The sequence below is a fragment of the Solanum lycopersicum genome, chromosome 4 (genome assembly GCF_036512215.1).
Source record: "Solanum lycopersicum chromosome 4, SLM_r2.1".
NCBI classification, from domain to species: Eukaryota; Viridiplantae; Streptophyta; class Magnoliopsida; order Solanales; family Solanaceae; genus Solanum; species Solanum lycopersicum.
The window spans coordinates 1,671,975-1,696,070 of NC_090803.1; the positions used below are offsets into that span (position 1 = coordinate 1,671,975).

Below are 24,096 nucleotides of genomic sequence, written 5' to 3' on the forward strand. Positions count from 1 at the left end.
TCCAGTCGATCAGCTGTGGTTAGTCTTGTAGTGAACTGATGTCCAGCACCTCACCCTTGCTGCAGTTCTGTCCAATACAGACTTTGTGTTACCAAACGCGTAGATAAGCCAAGCCGTGCTTAAAAGCTTAGTCGGTATTGGCTTGAATAAAAGCATAATGATAAGACAATGGACTAGTAGTTTCAACAGCAAGTCTTAGAATTCAGACAGGCCAGGAAGTAACTTTGCTGCATTTTCATGAAATGTGATCAACTACTGTTCGTTCGGGGATGCACTCCTAAGCAACGAGGAATTCATCATGTATCCATAAATGTAATTATACATAATCAAAGACAAGTAAACCAAAAAACATGAAGTTGAAAGGAATCATTCGAGACATTGACCAGGCCACGAATGAAGCAGAAGTAAATATTTCCCTCTGCTGTAGAGAAGCCAATGAAATAACTGACTTCTTAGCTAAACATGTCTCTTCGAGTGGAAGTAGTACTTTCTATTATTCTTTTCATCAATTCACTAAAGAGGTGAAGGGACTTTCTACTAGATAAGTGACAACGATCCCTAGCATAACGAGAAGATACAACAGTTGAACCATTGTATTTTGCTTGTCGTATGAAAGTCTTATGTCATTTTAGCCTTACTGTAGATTTAGTTTGTCCTCGTTATTCTCTATCAGAGGTTAGTTCCATGTCCCCCTTTGCTTTCGTTTTACTTTTTGGATGTTTATAGACGTGATAGGGGTCAAGCCTAATACCACACACCGTTAAGGTGATGACTTTAACTAAAAAAAAAAAAGATCTCTATTTGTCACACATCTCTGGATACAATTAGGTAGTGAACTCATAAACAATCAGAGAGCGAAAAAGAATGAGAAGAGAGTGAAGCATTAATATCGAAGAAATTTCACCCGCTAATACTAACTGTGGTAGAGCAACTAAACCACTTATCATTCACAGAATTCATCGAAACAGGTAATTTAGATTTCATCAATTGTGCATCATCATTTTCTGATTCAGGGTCCTGTGGGACTTCTACATTATCAACGACGTTAATCTCTTCTTTCTTCTGGTTTTCAAACTCACCATTCTGAATTGCCTTTAGAATCTCCAACACTTCATCCATTGTTGGTCTCATTTCCTTCTCGAGTTGAAGACATTGAAAAGCTAGCTCTGCAACTGAAGTAGTCATTCTCCTAACTTCAGCATTGGACTCGTAACCAAGAGATGGATCGATCAACTCCTCAAATGCACATTTCAAAATCTTGCTTAATGCAAAGTTAGCCAAACTAATTTCATCCCTATCCCTTCTTATATCCACAGCAAGGAGCGACGATATGAGCTCAATAAGGACAACTCCAAAGCTATACACATCACTTTTACTTGTTAGCTGATAGCAAGCATGATAATCCGGATCAACATATCCTGGCGTCCCCTGTGGAGCCGTTGAGATATGAGTCACATCATTTGGAAAAAGCCGCGAAAGCCCAAAATCTGCAACTTTGACACAGAAATTGTTGTCAAGTAGAATGTTACAAGTCTTGACATCGCGGTGTATTATGTCAGAAGCATGGAGATAAGCTAAAGCACTAGCAGTTTCTATGGCAATCTTCATGCGTATAGGCCATATAAGGGCTCCGTTCTTTGCTTTCTCGCCATGGAGATGATCAGCAACTGTTCCATTCGGGATGTACTCATAAACCAGGAGGAGTTCACGACTATGCCTTGACGTGCAACCATAGAGCATAACAAGATTCTGATGCCTTAAACGAGTAAGTATTTCAATCTCATTCTTAAATTGCACCATCCTCTTGGAACTTTGCTCATATAAGCGTTTAACTGCAACTTCTCGTCCATCACGAAGCTTACCTAATAAAAGAAGTACATTGTTAGCTTCTGAATCATGTTACCAAACCATAGCATTCTTAATACAGTAATGCAAAACTCTGCCTAATGCTTTTCCAAATATGATTCGAAATGTCATGACTTGATTTATGTGGCTTCTTACCATAGTATACAGTTCCAAAACCTCCGTCTCCAAGCTCTTGGGAGGGATCAAAGTTACTGGTGGCTTCTTCGAGAGTAGAGTAGGAGAAGACGGGGACCCCAAAGTACTTGCTATCCCCTTCATGGTCTTTTCTTGAAGGATCAGAAAATGTATTTCTTGCAAAAGAGTGAGAATGACCGCCTTTTCCTTTCTTGAAACGCCAGATAACAATACCGAGACAGATTAAAAAGGTCAAGCCAATCACCACAGGTAAGACTGAAGCAAATGCAGAGAAACTAATCAGAATTTGTTCGAAAAATGACTACAGAAAAGTAGATAGAATTCAACGAAAGCTGGCATTTCAAATTAAGGAACATGTGGTAATATGAAAAGGATTTGAAGTTATAGATTGTTACCTACAATTAGAACTCGTCTCGACTTTCTTGTTACTGCAACAAAACCAAATCACGAAAAAGTTTAGATAATTGTTGCACGCGGAGGAGGAACTGAGAGTTAAGTATGACAAGTTTATGCTGCTATACTAAATTCATAACAACATCAACATAAAGAAGCTACAGACATAAATTCTGCAGGCGATTTGTCCCCGGTTACTCAATGGAAACAAGCAGAATAATACATAAACAAATACTCAAACTTAGCCTCAGTTGACGAATAAGCACTCCAACTTTGAGTATGCACATCTAGACACCTCAACTCGTCTCCAAAATTTATATGCCATGTCAGCATCACACTAGGGACGAGTTGGAGTGTCCAATTGAGGTGTGTAGATGTTCACTCTCGAAGCTGGAGTACAAAACCTAGAAGCAACTATGTCGAAATAGAATTGAACAAATATCAGAGCATTGTATGTGATTAGGTAAAAATATTACCTCTGGAGCAATGAAATCTATTGCTGCTGTCGGTTAAACATCGACCTCCTTGATAGTAACATTTACTACAATCATCAGACAGACTCCACTGAATCACAAAATTCGCAGTTAAAAGATCAAACAAACCACTATTCTGATCATTTAACCGTGAAGTGTTCCATCTAATTGGCAATCGAATCGGAGAACAGTTATCAGGAATATCTTCTTCTGATGTATCAGATGAATCTTCCCTTCCTCTGTTAGGATACTTGTAGTATATATTAAAACCACTACATTTAGTATAACTCAGATATTCGCGAAAATAATGATCACTCATGTTCATGTTGATCTCTAAATTGTTGTTGCATCTGAACAAGGTAATATTTCGTTCATTGATTCTAAACGAGATAGAAGGAGAATTTGGAAACGATATACCTTTATCAAAAGTTTCACAATTATTTCTCGCCAACAAGTAGTCAAGTGTACGATCTAAAACTCGAAAACCACCAGAGTAGCCTTGTCTCAGAACACTATAAACATTTTCTCCGATACGAATAGTTGGATTTGGAATAACATCACAATCTATAGTGTACAATCCACAATCAGGTTGTGATGATAAAGAAAATGGAAATCTCACATTGTCAATATTTCCACATTCGAATTCATCGATACAACTACGATTATTTTGAATTTGATTCCCAGCTACAACTGAAGCAAACATACAGAAAATCAAGAAAATTGACAAAGAATTTAATGATAACATACTCAAAAAAAATACTATAGATTTTATTTTTTCCTAGTGCATTTATTTATGTATAGTTATTTTTTTGTGCACCACATGTTTGTATGTGTATTTATCCGTTTAACACGTTAGTTGACTTGGAATTTTGAACTGTTATGACTACTTTTAGAAAGAATCAAAAAGGAGGGCTGAAAAATTGAAAGGCATCTCTGACTTTTGTGTATATTAATTTGACTAGACATTTTTATGACTTTTCAATATTTTGTATTGACATTATTTTAAAAAAAAAATTTGCAAAAGTCTATTAGCCATCTCTTATTATGTGTTTTGGAAGAGAAAAGGGAGTATCACTATTGAGTTTGTCTTCTCTCTTGAAGTCAATAGAGAGAGATGGAAAGTTTGACAAATATACATGGCTATCATCAAAATTGTTGTTACGATATCGAATTTTGAAAGGATATTTTGCTTTTGCATTATTTAATAGTATATTTTAAAGGTATATATATATATATATATTCGATTTGCCTTCTGGCTTGACTGAATGGACTGAAACTGAGGAAAAACTATCGTGCTACTGGCTTTTAACCAAATTGCAACTTGTGGAGAATATAAGGGGACCTTTCTCTCCTAAAGCTACTCATTAGGGAATACCGGGCAAATTAGTCTTTCTGCCGCTTTCTTTCATAACAGAGCCGTTATTCCCGGCTGGCATAGAAGTCTCTCGCGCGGACGAATGAGATGCATTTCTGGTACTGGTGGTATTGGACATCATAAATATTGGATAATTATAAACAGTAACGTGTTTATGTGGACACGTATATACCTTTGATATACACTATTAAATAATACAGGCGTAAGATATTTTTCATAAAGTTTGGTATCATAACAATAATTTCGGTTAAAATTGAAATATTTTTCTGACTTTTTTCCGTAGATTAATTATATATAACAATGACTCGTGTATATTCTTATTGTTATATAGATGATGTTGAATTATCATTTTCGTCTAATGTAAGTTAAGAGAATGAGTTTATTTCTTTTTCTTTTTTGGTTTTAAAAGAAATTGTGTTGGTGTATATTTGATTACCTTTATGAGATAGTGATAAAGTTAAATAGTATTTATCACTACATGCGTCATTAGTTTAATATCACAAAATTCAAAGTTTCTTTTTTCTAATAAGACACTTAAAAGGACTCATTTGGCTATACACCCAAAATCCTGTTTTTACTTTATAATTTTTTTTTTTTCGAATTTATCCTAAATTTTATTTTTCATAAAATAACCTCATTTAAATCGTTTTTTCACGTTTTAATAATGTTTTTTGTATTTTTTGAAATACATAAATTTTAATTATAAATATTATTACAAAAAGATAACCCAATATGATTTTAATTCCAACTTCAATTTTGATTAATTCAAATAATTAAAGGTTTTTTAAAAAAATTTTATTTTTATGACTAAACAGGTGTTACAATCTTGTGATACTTGTAAGAGTCTTCCACAATTAGGTATGATTTAAATTCTCATTATTTCCCTCTCTTGTTATCGTGTTAAATTAAAAATAAACATCTTTTTATCGATAGAGTTAGATAGTGATAAAATAAAATGTGTATTTAAGTATTTTTTTTAAAATAATTATAATTATTTATGAAATTTAGCCTAAATTTCTCAAGTGGTTGTTTTGTGCCCCACCATTAAGTTGTGTTTGTTTGTCAATTTATGATCATCAAAGTTGGGAAACAATGGAAAGATGACTAGATAATATACAAAGACCAAAAGTTCTTGGTTTATATTGGTATAAATAATATATAATCTTAGTGTTATAATCCCAATGGGTGGAACAAACAAGGCACATAATGTAGACAAGTTAAAAGATGGATTATATTAAACAAAAATAGATCATAATCTAACTAGCATATATATATATATATATATATATATATATATATATATATATATATATATATATATATATATATATATATATTATACCGTCAAAATGGATTGAATGATAATAGATTGTTTGGATATCGATCAAATGTAAAAATGAGAAAATATAATCACCAATACATAAAATCTTGGATAAGTTATATAACATTTAATTGATTTTATTCCACATAACTAATTTTATATATATATTTTTTTTTTGCTTAAAACGGAGGAATTTTTATTTATAATAATGAAAGGATCATTCATACAAAAAGGTCTTTACAGTCTGACTATGTTAGTTTTATTTTTGCATGTGTATGGATAGATAGTCATCTCCTTTAATTGTGTCAATTTCTCCCTTTTGTATTTAATATGATATCAGAGTTATACTAACAAGAATTATATCAAACCTAGATCACGTGATTATGATAATAGACAACGACAAAGGGATCGATGTGACAGAGGATGCAAATCAAAGGAGGACGATTTCATCGTACGATATTGTACATGCATCAAATTATAATCGTGATAACACAAGTCTAATTGAAAGGTAAAATTTATGAGGGATGAGCTAGGTCTATAAGGACCACGTTGTGACTTGTAAGCAAGGACATATGAAAATTCTCCCAAGTATTGAATAATTATATTCTTCGTGTTTCTTACTCGTTCAAATTAGCAGAATTTATATATATTATTTTATACACATTAAAAGATGATAACTAATTATTTATATATTACACTTACCTTATGTAATTCACTTCTCATTTTAAAGATTAAAATAAAAGAAATTAACAAATATCAATATGAAAAAAAAAATTAACTTAGATCAACATTTTCACTAACCTCCCTTGCGATTTATGATATTACACTTACCTTTTGTAAATCGAAGATTAGATAATTTTTTCGAAAAAAATTATCTTCAATTTTCATCGATAATAGAGTGGGAATAGAATATATTCAAAATAACATTATACAAAAAATAGTAAAACTTCCAGAAAATAAAAAATTACTTGAAAGAGAGTCTTCAGTGAGGTCCACCAACAATGTGAGCCAGGATTTTGCATCCAATGACTTTGAAGATGGACCATCTTGAATTTTCTACCATAAAAAAAATTTGTTAAATATAAAGAAATAATATATAAACGTATTTTTTAATCTAGATTTATCTGATATATATGTTTTTTAGTTTTGAATTTACATATATGTAAATATATGCATCCTACTGATATATTACATGACAATAAATATTCTATACGGTATTCTATGTAAAATTATCCTACGTATATTATATGTGTATTCAATATCTATTTAATATCACTCATTGAATCAGCTTATCGGGGAAATGAATTCTTATTCAAATTTTGAGAAACTTCTTAATTTTTGCATATGAAAATACTAGTATTATTTTTTTTTCTTGATAATTCAATGAAAAAATATCTATAGAAATAGAAAACATAGTTACTAAAATTTCTTTTAGTGAAAAATATAATTTCTAAGTAGAAAAATAGTGTTTTTTTAGCATGGGACAATTGGGAGTAGAGTTTCACTAGACTTTTAACTCCTCAATAAATATGGTGTCCATATAATAAAATCAACTTGATACTAGTCAAGTATGAATATGATGTTAGGTTTTGACAATTTTTGCACTAATTTTTTTTTTGTCATAATTGATTTATTTTTTGAAAAAAGAAAAATACAATATTTTTTTAGGTGGCTATTTCTTTTTCTCGTTTAGGAGGAGAATTTGTAAAAAAAATAAATATATTATCAATAATTATACACATTAATAAAAAGTATTAAAGTTTTTTATCATTAATTGAGTGTTATTATATTCAATGTCGCTAAAGGCTTTAAAGACATATACAAAAAGTGTTAATTGCAGATAAAAGTTCATATTATTTAGAGGCAATTAAGTTATTGTCGTTAGTTCATATTTTTGATATAATATTCATGACTAAGTCAATGTTCGTCTAAAAGAAAAATAATAGATAATATTATTAATAAATAAAAATTTAAATTTCTACTTATACATACACCAAAAAATGCATAAATGTAAACTAAAACTAAATAAAAAAGCATACTTATATATAATACCTAAAATTTGTATCAAAATTTGATGTTATGTCTCATATTAGAGGTGAAAATTAAAAAAATTGAAAAATCCTATTTTAAACCATAGGAACTAAGAGTTTATAAAATTGACCTAAAGAACAAAAGAAATTTATTGAATGTTCAAGCTTTTTGGTCCTGCACATGTTTTAATGTTTTAAAGTTTGACTTTTGTATTAATTATTTTTTCCTGGTCAAAATAAATTATTAAAAGATTGTCAAATGGGCAAACAAACATTTCAAAATAAATAATTTATCAATTTCAAAGACTATATAATAGAAAAAAATAACCTTAATTGACCAAGTCAATATTGTTGTCAAAGTGAATCCTCAACTCAAAATCAGTGTTTAAAGGCAATTTTAAAACTTCGTTACATATATATTTTGTTATGTCAACGAACAAAAAATCTAACGATTTATAAAGATAATATTCTCTGATTCGAAATTTATATTTCATCGTATGTTAAATAATAAATCTATCACTGCTTTACACTGCACAAATATGTGTCTCATGCACATATATAGTTTATCTAGTTAGATAATTTTTTTAATATCAACTTATTTTGATTATATTTTTTTTAGGAAAATACATTTGAAAATAAACAAAATTTAAAAGGACTTTTGTAGTGTGATTTCAGATTTGTGTACCGAACTTTCCAAAAGTACTTTTAAATGTTGAATTAAGAATAATAAGAAAGTTTAGACCAATAAATTCCGATGGTACTATTAAATTTAAATTCATAAAATAATCTTAATTATATTTTTTAATTCAAAGATATATCAGTCTCAATAAATATTACTATATGCAAATATAATTTAATTAATAATATAAGTTAAATATGTATATGGTTTTCCATATGATGTTCGGTATCCCAAATTCAATAATTATCTAAATCATTTTACATCTAATGACCAAACAAATTTACTTTTTCATAAATTTAATTAAAAGTATTTAATATTCAAACCAAAAAAATTCAATATTTTCTATCAACTCTTTGTACTTTATTTTTTGATTAATAAAATTTTCATTAATTATTCATTGATTTTATGTTGGTCTCAATAATAAAAAAATGATTTTATGTTATTATCGCAATATCAATATTTTTTCATCCATTTTGTTGTTGAGTATTTTATTATTTATCAAATTTTTATCGATTTTAGAGGCATTTGAAGATGATTTGAGGCAAATTCGAACTGAATTTTACATTAAAAATTTTAAGGTTGAAAATAACTCTATTTGTATATCCTCTTATACATCAATGTCAATTAAAGTGCATATATGTTTATCTATGTATAATTTTATTAATTAACGTTAGACACATATAAAATACGTATACAGCACCGATATATATATATATATATATATATATATATATATATATATATATATATATATATATATATATATATATATATATATATATATATATATATATATATACTAGATTATTATTCCAAAAACATATGTTTTTTTTTTGGCAATACATGATAAAGGCTCAGTCATCAAATCTGATCATGTCCCTTTTTTTGAAGTTTTAAAGATTCCATGTGAATACTGCCGCTTGATATCTGGTTTTAAAAATTATTTATATTGATCTTGATAGATTATTTTATAAATATATAGTAAGAAACAAAAAAATATTAAGTTAAAAAATATCGTATCTTTTTCCTTTTGTTTTTTACAATTATTAAGGACCCACCACCCACGTAATCATGTTTTCAATTATTGAGGAACCAGGTATCTTCGATATTAAAAATAGATATTTTTTTATTGACGTATATAATTTATGTTGAGTGTTTTTTTTTTAAATTTTAAATCTTTTTATTAATGTATTTGTGTTTTACTAAAGATATTTTTATAATTTCAATATCTATACCTGGTGTTATACATATGTTTTTCTGTGGATAGTTTGTTCCACGTTAATTAAAAAAAATTACCAGTGAAATAAATGAGATTCAATACTAGTAACATATTTGAGTATGTCATTAATTATTTATCAAATAAAAAATTGTGTTGTTTTTTTAATAATAAGAATGAAAATATATCACATAAATTTAGGTGGAAAAAAGACATAATATTACTCTTAATATAATAAAATTAACTTAAGCAAATCCGCCGATCAATTAGCGCATATAAATAATTTATTTCGATCATTATAAAATTAGATTATTTTAAATAATTATTAGATTAGATCTATAACAACGCAACCTGAAAGGAAGTTATTCGATTAACTTACAAAAACCATAGACAAATCAATCACCATTATTAAAAAGATAAATCTAGATAATTATTTGATTAACTTACAAAAACCATAGACAAATTAATTAAAAATGATGATTAAAATCCACCATTAGCCATAAATCCACCATCAACATATATAATTTGGCCAGTGACATATGAAGCAGCAGGAAAACAAAGAAATGCAACAACTGCTGCAAGTTCTTTAGGCTCACCCATTCTATGTAGAGCACATCTATCAATCAATTTGTCCAAATTTTCTTTTTGTTCTGGATCTTGCTGCAAAAAAAAAAACACAAATCAAAAATGAAATTAGAACGTTTTAACTTATATATGCTGACACAGTAAATAAACATTCAAATTCGACTTTAGTTGACTCGTAAACATTCAGATATCTTAACTGACACACATCAACTCATATCAATTGTGTCCTATGGATAGTCAACGTTGATGTGACACATTTTTTTTATGATGATTTTGTTATTTGAAGTGTTCAACTGAGACAGTAAAGACGATATTTACAATAGTCATTTCGACCATAGAAGATGCAATAACCCCCGGTGCGACGCCGTTGACACGAATATTGTCCTTTGCCCATTCAAATGCTAAGCATCTTGTGAGTTGATCCATTGCTCCTGTTACCAACAAAGGTGGTCAGTTGAACATTCTTCGTTAGAAAATTATATTATATAAAAAAAGTACTTATACTATAAAATACTAGTAACTTTTGTACTTCCTGAACATCCTTAATGAAATTTCTGAGAACGTTTTTACCTTTGGTTGCTCCATAAACAGCTTCATAGGGTAATGCTGAAGCCCCAGAAATAGAAGAAATAAAGACAACATTGCCCCTGTGTGATGCTTTCAAAAAGGGGTGTGCAAGTACAGATAAGTGGTAAGCAGCTTCAAAGTTGATACTCATAATTAGAGAGTAATCCTCCATAGTGTAATCTTTAGCTTCTTTGTATATGACAATACCAGCATTATTAACCTAGGGAGAAAAAAAAAGAAATGGTTAAAAATGTCACATCTTTCTCTAAAAGCAGGGTACATGTTTCGATAACGAGCGATCATTTCATGTTTGAACAATATTTTGTGGTTATGTGTTATTAAAAAAATTCGAAAATATTTATTCTATCGGTGGATGAAAAATCGCTAACATTATAATTTCTAGTAGATCATTTGTTCAATTTAAGATGATATTTGACTTGAGAATTGAAGCATTAAGAAAAGCATATATGTAGAACTTGATGTTTCATCCATCTCAATCTCTATGAAGGTGATTGATTGAGGTTACATAATTTAACAGAGAAAAAAGACTTTTGAAATTAATAATCGAAAATGTGGTATAGATATATTTGTGATTAAAGGTCAAATGGGATGTTTAAACTTAAATTATTTTCAAACATAACAAGATAAATCATGCTCATTCTTTTTTAATCAGAATAAAAATCATATAAATGAGAATAAGCCTTTTTTTTCGAATAATCAATTAGGTTATCATCCCGCACATGTTTTGAAAAGACTTTAGCACTTTCCTTATGAGCATACACAAAAGTGATCCTCACTACATTCTTTCTTTTAGTAGAATAAAAACCACATAAACACGGAAAAGCCTTTTCTACAAAATAATCAATTAGGTTATCATTCTACGCACTTCTCAAAATCGCCTTCACTGATCAAGCAGACACCAAAAGGGATTCATCCCCATATTCTTTTTAAAATCGGAAAACAAATCACTTAAACAGAATACAAGGGTTACTATAAAGTAATTAAATATTCTTGTGATGCCTCCAACATAAGATTAGATGTCCCACGTCAACAAGAACACAGGAGAGTTGTTGGGTATATAAGCAAACAAATCTTACCAATTACTGATATATTTTAAAGTTATGCGAGCCTAGATCCAAAACAGACAATATCACTAACGGACTGAGTCATCGTATTAAACTTACCAAAATATTGAGTTTTCCATCAAAATGATTAGCAACAGTCTTGATGAACTCCTCTCTTTCAGATCTTGATGATAAGTCACAAACAGAAGCTTCAACTTTAAAACCTTTGTTTCTCCATTGAATTAAACACTCATTAAGCTCCTTTTGATTACGTGAACATGTATAAACTGATGCACCATGACTTGCTAGTTCCTCTACTATCCCATACCTAAATTAATCATCAATTTCATCATCACATAGATCGAATCGTCGAATAAAAAAAAGTAAGTGCTATCACAAAGTTTTATATCAATTAAGTTCATGAATTAGAGATAAACAGACTCGAACCACTAACATCACGTAGGATAAACTACCTCTCTCAAATATCTTAACAATAATAAACCTTGCTCTAATACAACTTACAATTTTTATCGTACTTTGTGTTCATAGAGAAAAAAAAAGACATATATCTTTTCTTTTTGCTATTGCAATTAGATTATTTTTTTAAGAAATTTCATTTCTATACTCCTTTTTAAAAAAAGGATATCTTAACTCAAGTAAATATTTTTCGTTCTTCAGTCAGATTTTTCAAAAATATATATTTTTACTTAAAATTCTCTAAAAATGCAACATTATTTGTAAAAAAAAAATTCATTGCAGTATTTTTAAAAAGTCTAAACAACGTATATACCGATTATTACTATAGATAGAACTTAATTTAAATTGCAAAATTTTGTTGAATAAATCAAGAATTTTATAAAAAAAGAAAAAGAAACTGACCCTATGCCTTTAGAACCACCAGTAACAAGGGCAGTGCAGCCTTCAAGATTCCATCTTCCTGCTGCCATGACTACTAGCCTATTGCACAACACTTGGAAAAATGAATTTTAGACAAGTTTTTATTTTAATGAAGCCTACAATTGATTTATAGAATCCCTTTCCTCTTTTTTTTTTTAAATAATTGCCAAAAGGAAAAAAAAATATTACTTTATCTGTTCCAATTTATATGGCTAACTTTATTTTTTTCAGTCGATTTTAATAAAATGACACATTTCGATATTCAATATAATTTCAATTTAAATGGATAACCTTTTTTTAGTCTATTTTAATAAAAATGAAACATTTCAATATCTAATACTCCCTATGTTTTAATTTGAGTTTGATCGAGAATTTACTAATTATTTTTTTTGAAATTAAATTTATATATTTGTAAACTACGTAAAAAGTATTATAAGTCACAATAATTGGCAATCCATAATATTTAAAAGATATATGAAAATTTAGTAGATTAGTTTGAATTTCGAAACTTGAAATATGTCACATAAATTAGGATAGGGAATTAACAATTTAATTTTAAAATATTCATGTTACCCTTAAATGACAAGTTTTGAATTTGAAATGAAGAACGTTTACCATTCAAGTAAAACTTTTTCGTCGAATAAGTAATTAATATTGTGAATAAAATATGAAAAAAGTTGTTTTTCCTATATTAAAAAAAAATTACTATTATGTCAATAATAAATAATGATTTAGGTCCAGTTGGTGGCATGATGGATGATTTGATCCACACATCCTAGTGGAAATTTCCCACTAAAGAATACTACATGTAGGGTATACTTGGTACACAGTCCAATTTTCCATTAGTTAAAATATTCTGAAAATAATTTTTAAGGAATTCGAATTATTTGGAATGACTTCGAGAGATTTTTATTTTTACACATAAAAAATTTATGGAGAAATAGGAAGATGGGCACAGCATGAACTAATGGTAGTGGTGTTTACCTAAAAAAATCACTAATTAAAATATTCGCTCTGTTTATTTTTTATCTGTTCAATCAAATATTTAAAACTAGTTTTATATATATATATATATGTGTGCGCGCGCGCGCGCGCACACATTTAAACTTAACTTCAGTTCATAACTATATCTTTCAATTATTGATGTGCACAAGTAGATGCTTAAACTTGTTTAGAGTTAATAAGTGGAATCGCACATTTTGCATGACATAATATATGTAGGACGCCACATATGATGCCGCGTTAGACATGAATTGTCACGTAAGATGCTCAAGTAGGACGTGTGTGTGCTCACTTGTTCAGCTTTGTACAAATTTGAGTATCTATACATACAAACCCAAAAATTACAGCGTATAAATACAAAATAAAAAACCAAGTTAAAAAGTACGTTTATGTTTTATACCTATCTTAAATAATAGCAAAATTGTAAAATATAAAATAAAAAGAGAAATAACCAGAACTTATTAATAAGCATTACAATTAAGGGTGTATATATCATCAAATTGAAGATATTAGTTATATATACACCATGTAGGATTTATAACTTACACATGGATTCAAAATTTTCACCAAACATGATACTATTACATATATTTCCAAAAATACACCCTATCAAACAACGCCAAGTATTTAAAATCTTAATGAAAACAAAATACTTAATAATCTAATGTCTGAATTTTCATCAAGTACAAATGGAGGCCTCAATGTTTGATAAAATGTTTGAATATGTACTATTCTTCATTTCTCTTCCCAATGCATTGCCACAATATGTTTTTGAAGAAGAAGACACAATTGAATTTGTATTGTGGCAATGTGTCATGTCCCATCACATGGAACATTAGTGAAACTCTAAGTCTGTGACAAATGTCTGTCTAATGCAGAACAATTAGTTCAATTTGCCAACGCCGCCACATGAACTACAAGATCTGGCAGCATTGCATTTCATACAGTAGCCCCACTTTTTCGGAAGCCTGCCAAATGTATGATATACATATGAATTCATGTATCTAGAGCTCGGAGCATATGAATGAGGATCAACCGGAAACATACATACCCTGCTGTATATCTGGTAGCTGCATTCTTTGCCATTAGTCTCGCTCTTTCAGCATTTTCATCCGACATCTTTTTTAGCACAAATCCTTCCCCTCTGCATTCTGCGCAAACCCCAGAGCCATCGCAATCCTCACAGATTCTCACCGGGGCCTGTCGATTCATAAAATAACTGTCAAAGTGGGTTGTATAAGAGCAACAAATTAACTATTGGTTTTCCCTCTATTTCACAACTTTATGTCAAATCAAAACCAGACAAACATATTGAAACGGAGGAACAGATGAAATGAGATACTTCAACAATCATGCCAATAGGAGAAGCAAATAACCTAATACAGATTGTTACCTTAGGCCAACAATTAACCTCACTGAATGGCTAGAAACAAAACAATGTAGAAAGGTACAAGAACAACAAAAAAACAAAATAAAAGTGTGATAATCAGAATACAGTAAATAACTGTAATGCTAGATATAAAAAAGGGGAAATGCATAAGTACCCCTTAAACTATGTTCGAAATTTCAGAGATACATTTATACTATATTAAAGTCCTATGACCCCCAATTTATTTTATAAAATAATTTTTCATTCCTTTTCGGCTTACGTGAAACTATCTTGTGGGCCCAACGCGTATTGACAATTTTTTCAATTATACTGCCATGTAGACCGAAAGGGGATAGAAATTAATTTATAAAATAAGTTTGAGGGATAATAGAACCTTAGTAAAGTACAAGTGTATTTCTGAGATTTCGGACATATATTAAGGAAGACTTATGCGTTTTTCCTATAATAAAAACAAAGAACTTCAATACTATGGCTAGTACAAAGCAAAAGTAGTATGGTAAACTTATTTTACCGCAGATTTTCATACTAATTCCCAAAAAAATTCTCATGTAATTCACACGCGGGGGGAAAGAAATAACTATTTTACTTCAACGCACCTCGATTGCTTCAGAAGATTTATTTCTCTTTACAAGAATAGTTGTTGCAGCTCCCACAAGAGTAGCAGCAACTGCAATAGATGCTGCGGTTTCTACTAGCGCGGAAGATACCTTCAGCACTCTCCTAGCAGGTTTGATACAATCTCTAGATTTCAATGATCCAGTTGCTTCAAACATCAAAATCAATAGGTTAAAATTTTAAAGAAATTTGACTCGGATGATTCAAATTGTGACGCACAAATTTACAAAGAGGCCGGAGTAAATAACATCAAATTGAATTGGTAACGATTCGATTCGTCTAATACCCTTCTCCCATTTCTCAATAACACAAGAATAATAGTATGAAATCTTACTTGTAATAGAAGAAAAATTGTGTACAGAGAGAGAATGCAATCTGAGTCCCATCTTATTTTTTAAAAAAATGGCATTTCACAACTTTGTGTTAGCATTGGAGATATTTCTCACTATTGGTTGCACTTTACTAGACATGAGGTCTATATTACTCCCTTATCTTTTTAGTATATATATAAAATAAATAATTAATAAGATATAGATAAATATATATGGTAGTAAGTAAGGAATATCTTATTTGAACTAATATAAAGAATATAAAGAGGTGTTGGTGTTAGTACGGATTCAATATTTTAATTTATATGATATATGTAAAATTTAATAAGTTGAATAAATTTAATATGATTTTTAGATATGTAAGTGGTTAATTACTTTTTGTTTGCGCAAATTTATTGTTGAAGAGGTCCATTAAGATGTTTATAATTAAAATATTTTTTGTTATCAACCTTTTGATTTTTTACTCAAAGTAGTTACAAGATATAAACAAAACGATTTCATAGTTTTGAAAAAATATATATAATTAAATTAAAGTAGAACAATAGAAATACTTTTTTTTATTTTTCGTCATTAAGACGCTGAAGCAAGAACGTCGATGAAAACGTTTGTTATTAGATGTACATCCATATTATATATATAATTCTATTTATATTTTTAAATAATTACATATTTTAATACTAATTAAGAGTTGTCTATAATATATTAATGAAGATACATCTAGATACAAATATTTTTGACACCACATATACTAAAATAGGGAGAGAGACCAGTGACATGAGAGGGATGTGAGGGAGATTTGTTATGTGTTCCAGATACATGTGAATTAATTTGAATACATTATATCTAATAAGATTCGTAATATTACAAATTAAGGAGTATATCTAAATAATTAGCTCCTAAACTAATGAAATTTGTGTAAGTCCTACTAAAAATGATGGGAGAAATTACCAAAATACACACCTTTTATTTTACTTATTTCCATTATTCCCTATTACTTTTAAAATCTTCCAGATTCCTTATTTTTTTAAGGGAAAAGGGTAAAAAAATACCCCTTAACTTTATTTTATTGGTTAACTTTATCCCTACCATTAAAAATAAATTATTTTTACCCCTGCCATCAATAAATTTAACAAATATACCCCTCCTTGTATGGAAAATCTCAAATCAATTAAATTTAACTTAGATTACTCAATTTTAATCCAACAAAATCTGCTTAATAATATAATTCATTTCTTCTATCCAAATCAACTTTTGATTTCCCACCAAAGCCACCACCCCTCTCATTGTACTTTCTCTATAATCTTTTTGGACACTTGTACCAATTTGCCTATATCATCATTTATCATTATGTATTCTAACCGGTTCCAATTGAAAAAAATATCTTATCCGTTTAAAAAAGAAAAATTCTATTTTCTTTTTAATTTGTTTTAAAAAAATGACTTTTTTCTTTTTGACAACACTTTAACTTTAACTATTCTTCTGACATGTTTAAAATCAAAAGATTAAAGAGCGTTTTGATACATTTGACATAACTTTAATTTAAAATCATAATATTAAAAAGTCTTCTTTTCTTTCTTAAACTTCGTTCCAAGTCAAACTAGGTCATTCTTTTTTGAAACGGAGGGAGTACTTAACAATGTTAGAATCGTTAGCTTAACTGTTTCAATTTATACCATTCAATTTTCTTTTTAGTCGGTCTTCATAAGATTGTTATATTTCTATATTTGGAAATGATTTAATTTTAAAATGTCTATTTTTTTCATGATGAAATGATTTATAGTTACGAATATTTATAACTTATTTTAAACTATAAGTTTCATAAATTTTTATTTTTGTGTAAACTTCGTATCAAATCAAACTACATTACATAAACTGGAGTTGGAAACAAACACCCTTTTTCGGCATATCTGATTCTAGCTGAGCGCTTTTATGAAATTTATGTGTTCTATTCATTTTAATTTATATGTTTTACTTTTTTTTAGTTTGTTATATATTTAAAAATTAAGTTAAAAAATAATAAATCACAATAATTAATAACTTAAATTATTTTAAAGATATATATTACACTCTGTTATTAAATGTATGATTTTTAAAAATATTTATGCTTAAAAAAATTAATTTTCAGTACATTAAACATATTACATTAAGCTTATAGCTTATATCAGCTTCACGTACCCAGAGGAAGTCGGCGGCGGTTTCCTTTACCGACTCCGGCGACGGCGGAAAACCATCTCCGACGGCAATTATGGGTAAGAAATCATCGAGGAAGAATGGAGTTGGTAAAGCACCTGGTTCAATTACATTAAGAGAAGAATCAGGTGTGAAGAAGAAACAAACTCATGTTAATGCGAAATCGATGCTGAAATTGGAGCATATAAAGGATATTGCTACCTGGGCTAGTGGCGAAGGTTCCATACCTTCACTTGGTGCGTTTTTTGGGCAGAGATTAGCTGTATCAGCTGAGTCTTTGGGTGTTCCACCTGACCCTTCATTATTTACTTGTCAAAGGTTTGAGCTTTTTATAAATTTTTTATTTGATTTGTCTTGCATTTATGAATACATACTTTGTTAATTTTGTGATGGGTTGAAAAATGGATATTTGTTCATTAATGGATGTAGGGGTATAGTAAGAGAGACAGGATTAGAGATTAGTATATTCGGGATAAGGTAGGAATGGTTTTGGTGGAGGACAAGATGCGGGAAGCTAGACTGAGATGGAGATGCAAATGCACAAATGTGTGAATGTGTGAGAGGTTGACTATGGTTGGTTTTAGGAGAGGTGATTAGACCGGATATGACATAATTTTTAGCTTATTGAGAGCATGACCTTAGATTGGAGCTTGTGGAAGATACAAATTAGTGTAGGAGGTTATAGGACATTACTAGGTAGTGATGTGTTGTATTGCTATCCGTCCATACAAGTAGTTGTAATATTTGTTACTATCTTTTGTATCTTGTACATTGATTATCGTATTATTTTGTTATACTGTTCAGAATGCTTTGTTATGCTCTCACTTTAGCTTATTCTCTTTCTGGAATGCTATGCCTGTCTTCTCGAGTCTATTGGAAACAACCTTTGTATCCTAATATAGGGGTCAGGACAAGGTTTGCTGGCACTTTACCCTCCTAGACCTCACTTTTTTATATTGTACGAACCAGTGTAGAAACGATGTTCAATGATGAATTGCACCGGATCGCACACCTCAAGACCTTCATGTTGAATGAGTCATTGTCGACTTCTCATCCTTTTTCTAGGCTTGCATACTAACTTATAATTGATATTTCACAGGTGTGAATCTATCCTTCAGGCTGGCTACAATTGTACAGCACAGATTGAGAAGAACAAAAGAAAGGCACGAAAGAAATGCAAGACATCCGGTATTCCCCCGAAGAATTCAGTTGTATATGAGTGTCATTTCTGCTCACATCGGAATCTAAAGAGAGGAACCCCAAGAGGCTATATGAAAAGCCTATATCCTGCTAAACCAAAAACTTTAACAGTTGATCCTGCTAAATCAGCAACCCCAAAGGCAAAAGTTGATCCTACTGAATCAGCAATGCAAAGATCTGAACATTTGGGCACTTTAGTGGCTAGTATCGATAAGGCAAAAGTTGATCCTACTGAATCAGCAATGCATAAGTCTGAACATTTGGATTTGTCAGTGGCTAGTACTGATAAGGCAAGAGTTGATCCTACTGAATCAGCAATGCAAAAGTCTGATCATTTGGATACGTCAGTGGCTAGTATTGATAAGACAAGAATTGACGCTACTGTATCAGCAACCCAAAAGTCTGAACAGTTCGACACTTTAGGGGGCAGTACCACAGATGTAATAGTTTCATCTGAACTAGTTGGAGATGATCCTATGGCTGGTCCGGCAACTCCATTGTCAACAGGTACGGTTACTTCTCTGTTGGATTCAAAGAAAAGGAAAAGAAATAGAACAGGGTCCAAGAAGAAAGCTGAACCTCAGGATGGTTCATCCATGACAGATGCTGAGAAGACTGTCTCAACATCCAGTAAGAGAAAGAAGAAGTCTTGGACTAGTTTGAAGGAAATTGCTGAAAGTCAGAGTAGCAATAGTAGGAAGTTCACCAATATATCTGTTCCATTTATTCTTAGATTGTGAGAATTGTATTTTGCCCGTAGAGCACCCCCTTTTTGGGGGTTTTCAAGCCCGGTGTCCGGAGCTCATATTGGCGCGCTTTGTTCTCTCGTAAGTTGTAACAGTAGTTACTGTCAAATACTATATGAGTTTTTGGTGTACTTTGACAATTGTTTAGTTTCTTTTTTGATTTACAATTTTTTTAAGGGAAGTTCTTGGTTGTTTAACTTAATGTTTGTCTTACCTAATAGAAGATAAACAAAATATATGAATTAGTGTGTGAATTAATCCGAATATATGTGGTTTAAAATATGGTCTTAGTCGTAGATAATGAGGAATTTCATTATATTTCTCATATATAGAAGACTCTAACAGGAATCTCCTCTTCGTCGTCATGTCTGCTTCCGCAGAGGGGTAAGTTTGTCTTTTCATGTGCTGCTTTTGTGTGTCTTCTCCAACACTCCGCAGCTGGCCTAACTATACAGGAATACGTCCTAACTACTACACCGCCACACAATAACTACAAGTAGATCAGTATACACAAAGCTTATCAGATTTTCTGGGTGGTGCTCCTTTTTGCTTCGGTATGTATCTTTGTCCTTTCTTAAATTTATTACTTTTCCCTCTGGTCTATGTGCTTCAATTTTGTTGTTTTAACGCGCTTAAGCATGACTTTTTAGAGTTCTCTGTGAGTTATCTCTGAAAAAACTGCGGGTCTTTTTAATTTTGTTCTTTTGGTTGATGGATTAGGATTTAGGGCTCCATGAGGTATATCAACTTTAGATTTAAAAGTGATTTTATTGAATATTGGATTTGCTGAAGTTTTGAGCTGTAGAATTAAAGGTAGCGAGATTAGCAACATATTTGTGTTGTATTAAATGATTGGTAAAACCTCATCAGCAGAAAATTGTTTTGCCTTCTATTGTGTGTCTTTCGCTATGTTTATCAAAAGGTGTGGTGGGTCTTATGTAAAGGGACCTTTGCTAGAACATTATGCAATTGAAAGTTGCCACACAAGGTACGACCATTCCCCGGATCGAATAAAAATGCAAGAGCTAGATTTTAATACTAAAAAAGGAAAATGACTAGCAGAAAAGATAGATTGATTCCTCTCTTCGGATGAAGCAGAGTTTACAAACTAGAAGTTCGATCTCAAGTTGACAATTTTTTGATAACATAAACTATATAAGATTAGAGATGAGGTAAAGGGATATTTACTAGAGCATTATGCAATTGAAAGTTGCCCGCACAAGTTGATTTCTTTTTCCTGTTTACTCAGTATTATTTCTTCTTACAGTGGTTGCAGACTAACATCCAACTCAAACGAAGTGATAAGCCACCTAACTGCTCATACAAGACAAATGATATTGTCATCGTTTTATATCAAAATAGATTCTGCATAACATAAGATTCGTAAAACTCACACTATTGGTACCACCTTGCAACTTGTGTTTTATTTACATATCCACCATCTCACAGACAGATTACTTATATTAGATTTTAAGTTATAAGTTCTTATTTCTGCTCTACTCGTGCTGTAGACATGTATCACCTGTAAATAGCATAGCATTGTAGTGCTGCTTACATCCTCATTAGTCTTTGGTTTTGATGTAGCTCAATTCGACAAATTTTTCAGCCACTCGGTGCTCTGAGAAGCTGTATAACTATTATACCATTGAAAAGGTTCTCTGACTTTTGAATTTTCATTTCTGCTTATAGCAAATTGGTTTATCTAATAAGAAGACACTCACCTTTCATTCTGTCGCAGCAACTTATTTGTAAGTTTTGTCTATTTATTCTGTTGTTTCTATTTGGATGTAGAAGGGAAATCCATTGCTAAAGCATGCCAGGAATGTGAAACGAACTTCTTCTGCTCTTTATTTGAGGTTTGAAGGGATACTGATTTCAATTAATTTGCATAGGTGCCTGCATACAATTGCTATCCTTTTCCAATAGTGCATCTGTGCTACCGCTTGACATTTTGCTCTTCTTTATTTTGCCTTCCCTTTTCTGGTGTAGCCTCCGGCATCATCCACTTCATCCAGACTCCCTGCTCTAATGCCTCCCCGCCACTCCAACTCGCAAAAACAGAGGTCTTCTAAAGGGATGGTACGTAATCTTTCGTTACTGAATTTCTCTCCTGCTCTCTTAACTTTAATTTATTGCTCAATCCTCCCTATTTCATATGCATATATTTATCAGAAAATGGTCAAAAAGACCTTCAAACTATTCAATATAGCTCATACTTATCCCTCTTAGTTTACGAATGAGAGAAATTATATAGTATTCAAATCAAATTAAAAGACTATGCCTCTTAAGTTTGGGGTCCTTCCTCTTAGGCTCTTACATATACAATATAGGTGCTTTCATGCTGCCTTAATCAGACAACTGAGCTCAATACCCCAGGAGTCCTATGCTTGTACATCTAAAATATCACATTACCCACTCTTAGTTTTGTAGAGTCAAAAATTACCGGCAAGTAGACGAAGCGCAGGGAAGTGAAACCCATGAAAACTATGAAAATTGTTCACGACTCCTTATCTGAAAGCAGAAACCAGAGCACGGGAACCAATGGAAAGCAAGAATGACCAAATTGTCATGTGATGTATCAGCCATGTCAACCATGAGACCTACAGAAAACACCCAAATTCAGTTAAAAAACGCCAAATATCATGCATGAGAAAACAAAGCTAAACATTATGCTATAGGAAGGCTTATTCTTGTAGATTAGTTTACTCAACACTGTGAAGTGGTTTAAAATGTTACTTATACTTTTCAAAGTTGTTTAACTTCAAAGTTGTGTATCTAAATTGAATGGTCAGTTTTTTTGAGACATCCATCATACAAATTGTGATGGTAGGAGTAGTAATTTGTACTTTCACTGGTTGTGATCAATACTAAACCTTATCATGCGAAAACAACCTCTCATTATTTTACAAATACAATTCGATATGTATTTACAATTCATTTGTATATCTGTCGAAAGAGATTGAGAGAGGGAGGAGAGAGGTGAGCGAGAATACGAGATGGAGGAGAGAGGCCAACGAGAGAGGGAAAAGAGTGGAGAGAAGTGAGTTGTGTATGTATATTTGTTAAATAATTATATATGTAACTGGTATATGTATGTATTTGTATATCTGGCGAGAGAGAGCGGAGAGAGACTAAATGTATTTGTATGTGTCATATTTGTATATGATATGTATAATTTGTATTTGTATATGTATAAAAGAGGAGAGAGGCGGACGTAATTACATCTAAAATTAAGTTGTGAGTTACAATTAATTCAAATAATAATTATATTAGCTAATTAATTAGTATATGTTTACTTATCCGCATAGTTTTCGATAACTAATATATATAAACTGTTGTAAAATTGAATAAAATTTGAGACGTAATTATTTAAATTTGAATGGCTAATAGATATGTTTATTATATCTTGTATTTATTACCATAAAATTGTTTTTAACTTTGTGAGTTAAGTGTCAAGTGTTTTTAATACTATTATTTTCCCTTATGATTCACTCACTTCACCTAATACCTTGAAAAGAAGTCTTTTTTTTTTTTTGGTTAGATACCGTTATCCAAAAAGAAGTTTAATTCGTAAATAATATGTTACTTTCCGGTGGAGCGATAACTACTTTTCTAAATGAAATATTTTTTTTAAAAAATATTTAAAATGGTATATATTATGATTTATATTATTTTACATAATTTTTTAAAATAAGATATGTTATTTTCTCAATTTCAATTTATATTGTATCAGTAGAACTTTGAGAGCCAATCTTTATTATATATATCTTTAAAATATTTTAAGTTGTTAATTATAATGATTTATAATATTTTCTTTTATGTATTTTTTAAATATATAGCAAACTAAAAGGAAAAGTAATACATAAAAATTAAAATGAAAAAAGCACATAAATTTCATAAAAACGCTCGGCCAGAAGCTATGTCGAGAGTGGATGTCTCCTTCTAACCCCAATTTACATAATGTAGTTTGATTCGTTATGAAATTTATAATCTGAAATATATAAATAATTATTTTTGATTTTA

General features: G+C 30.4%; 4 protein-coding genes across 13 annotated transcripts; 1 reads left to right on the forward strand and 3 right to left on the reverse strand.

Moving 5' to 3' along the window:
* Nucleotides 1–863: 863 nt before the first annotated feature.
* LOC101262005 (LEAF RUST 10 DISEASE-RESISTANCE LOCUS RECEPTOR-LIKE PROTEIN KINASE-like 1.1) lies at nucleotides 864–3,697 on the reverse strand. Its single transcript, XM_010321113.3, has 4 exons — nucleotides 2,871–3,697; nucleotides 2,397–2,429; nucleotides 2,002–2,256; nucleotides 864–1,862 (listed from the first exon to the last, which is right to left on the reverse strand). The coding sequence occupies exons 1-4, from the start codon at nucleotides 3,610–3,612 to the stop codon at nucleotides 901–903; spliced, it is 1,992 nt and encodes a 663-aa protein (XP_010319415.1). The 5' UTR covers nucleotides 3,613–3,697; the 3' UTR covers nucleotides 864–900.
* Nucleotides 3,698–9,840: 6,143 nt separating this feature from the next.
* LOC101256174 (tropinone reductase 2) lies at nucleotides 9,841–13,966 on the reverse strand. Its single transcript, XM_004236940.5, has 5 exons — nucleotides 12,584–13,966; nucleotides 11,825–12,032; nucleotides 10,644–10,860; nucleotides 10,392–10,504; nucleotides 9,841–10,148 (listed from the first exon to the last, which is right to left on the reverse strand). The coding sequence occupies exons 1-5, from the start codon at nucleotides 12,649–12,651 to the stop codon at nucleotides 9,969–9,971; spliced, it is 786 nt and encodes a 261-aa protein (XP_004236988.1). The 5' UTR covers nucleotides 12,652–13,966; the 3' UTR covers nucleotides 9,841–9,968.
* An 85-nt stretch (nucleotides 13,967–14,051) lies between these two features.
* On the reverse strand, nucleotides 14,052–16,160 carry LOC101262408 (uncharacterized). The gene is made up of 4 exons (XM_004236961.5): nucleotides 15,943–16,160; nucleotides 15,590–15,756; nucleotides 14,655–14,803; nucleotides 14,052–14,571 (listed from the first exon to the last, which is right to left on the reverse strand). The coding sequence occupies exons 1-4, from the start codon at nucleotides 15,992–15,994 to the stop codon at nucleotides 14,487–14,489; spliced, it is 453 nt and encodes a 150-aa protein (XP_004237009.1). The 5' UTR covers nucleotides 15,995–16,160; the 3' UTR covers nucleotides 14,052–14,486.
* A 1,686-nt stretch (nucleotides 16,161–17,846) lies between these two features.
* On the forward strand, nucleotides 17,847–22,964 carry LOC101257652 (uncharacterized). 10 transcript variants are annotated; one of them, XR_740935.4, is made up of 7 exons: nucleotides 17,888–18,445; nucleotides 19,227–20,154; nucleotides 20,419–20,627; nucleotides 21,658–21,726; nucleotides 21,865–21,929; nucleotides 22,063–22,152; nucleotides 22,496–22,964. XR_740935.4 is itself a non-coding variant. In XM_004236945.5 (2 exons), exons 1-2 carry the CDS (start codon nucleotides 18,183–18,185, stop codon nucleotides 20,065–20,067), a joined length of 1,104 nt encoding a protein of 367 aa, XP_004236993.1. In that variant the 5' UTR covers nucleotides 17,847–18,182; the 3' UTR covers nucleotides 20,068–20,270. The 10 variants fall into 10 exon arrangements, 1 of the variants encoding a protein (XP_004236993.1); XR_003246391.2 differs by having other exon boundaries at nucleotides 20,419–20,457; nucleotides 20,529–20,627; nucleotides 22,063–22,964; XR_011220507.1 differs by having other exon boundaries at nucleotides 20,454–20,627.
* The last annotated feature ends 1,132 nt before the right edge of the window (nucleotides 22,965–24,096 follow it).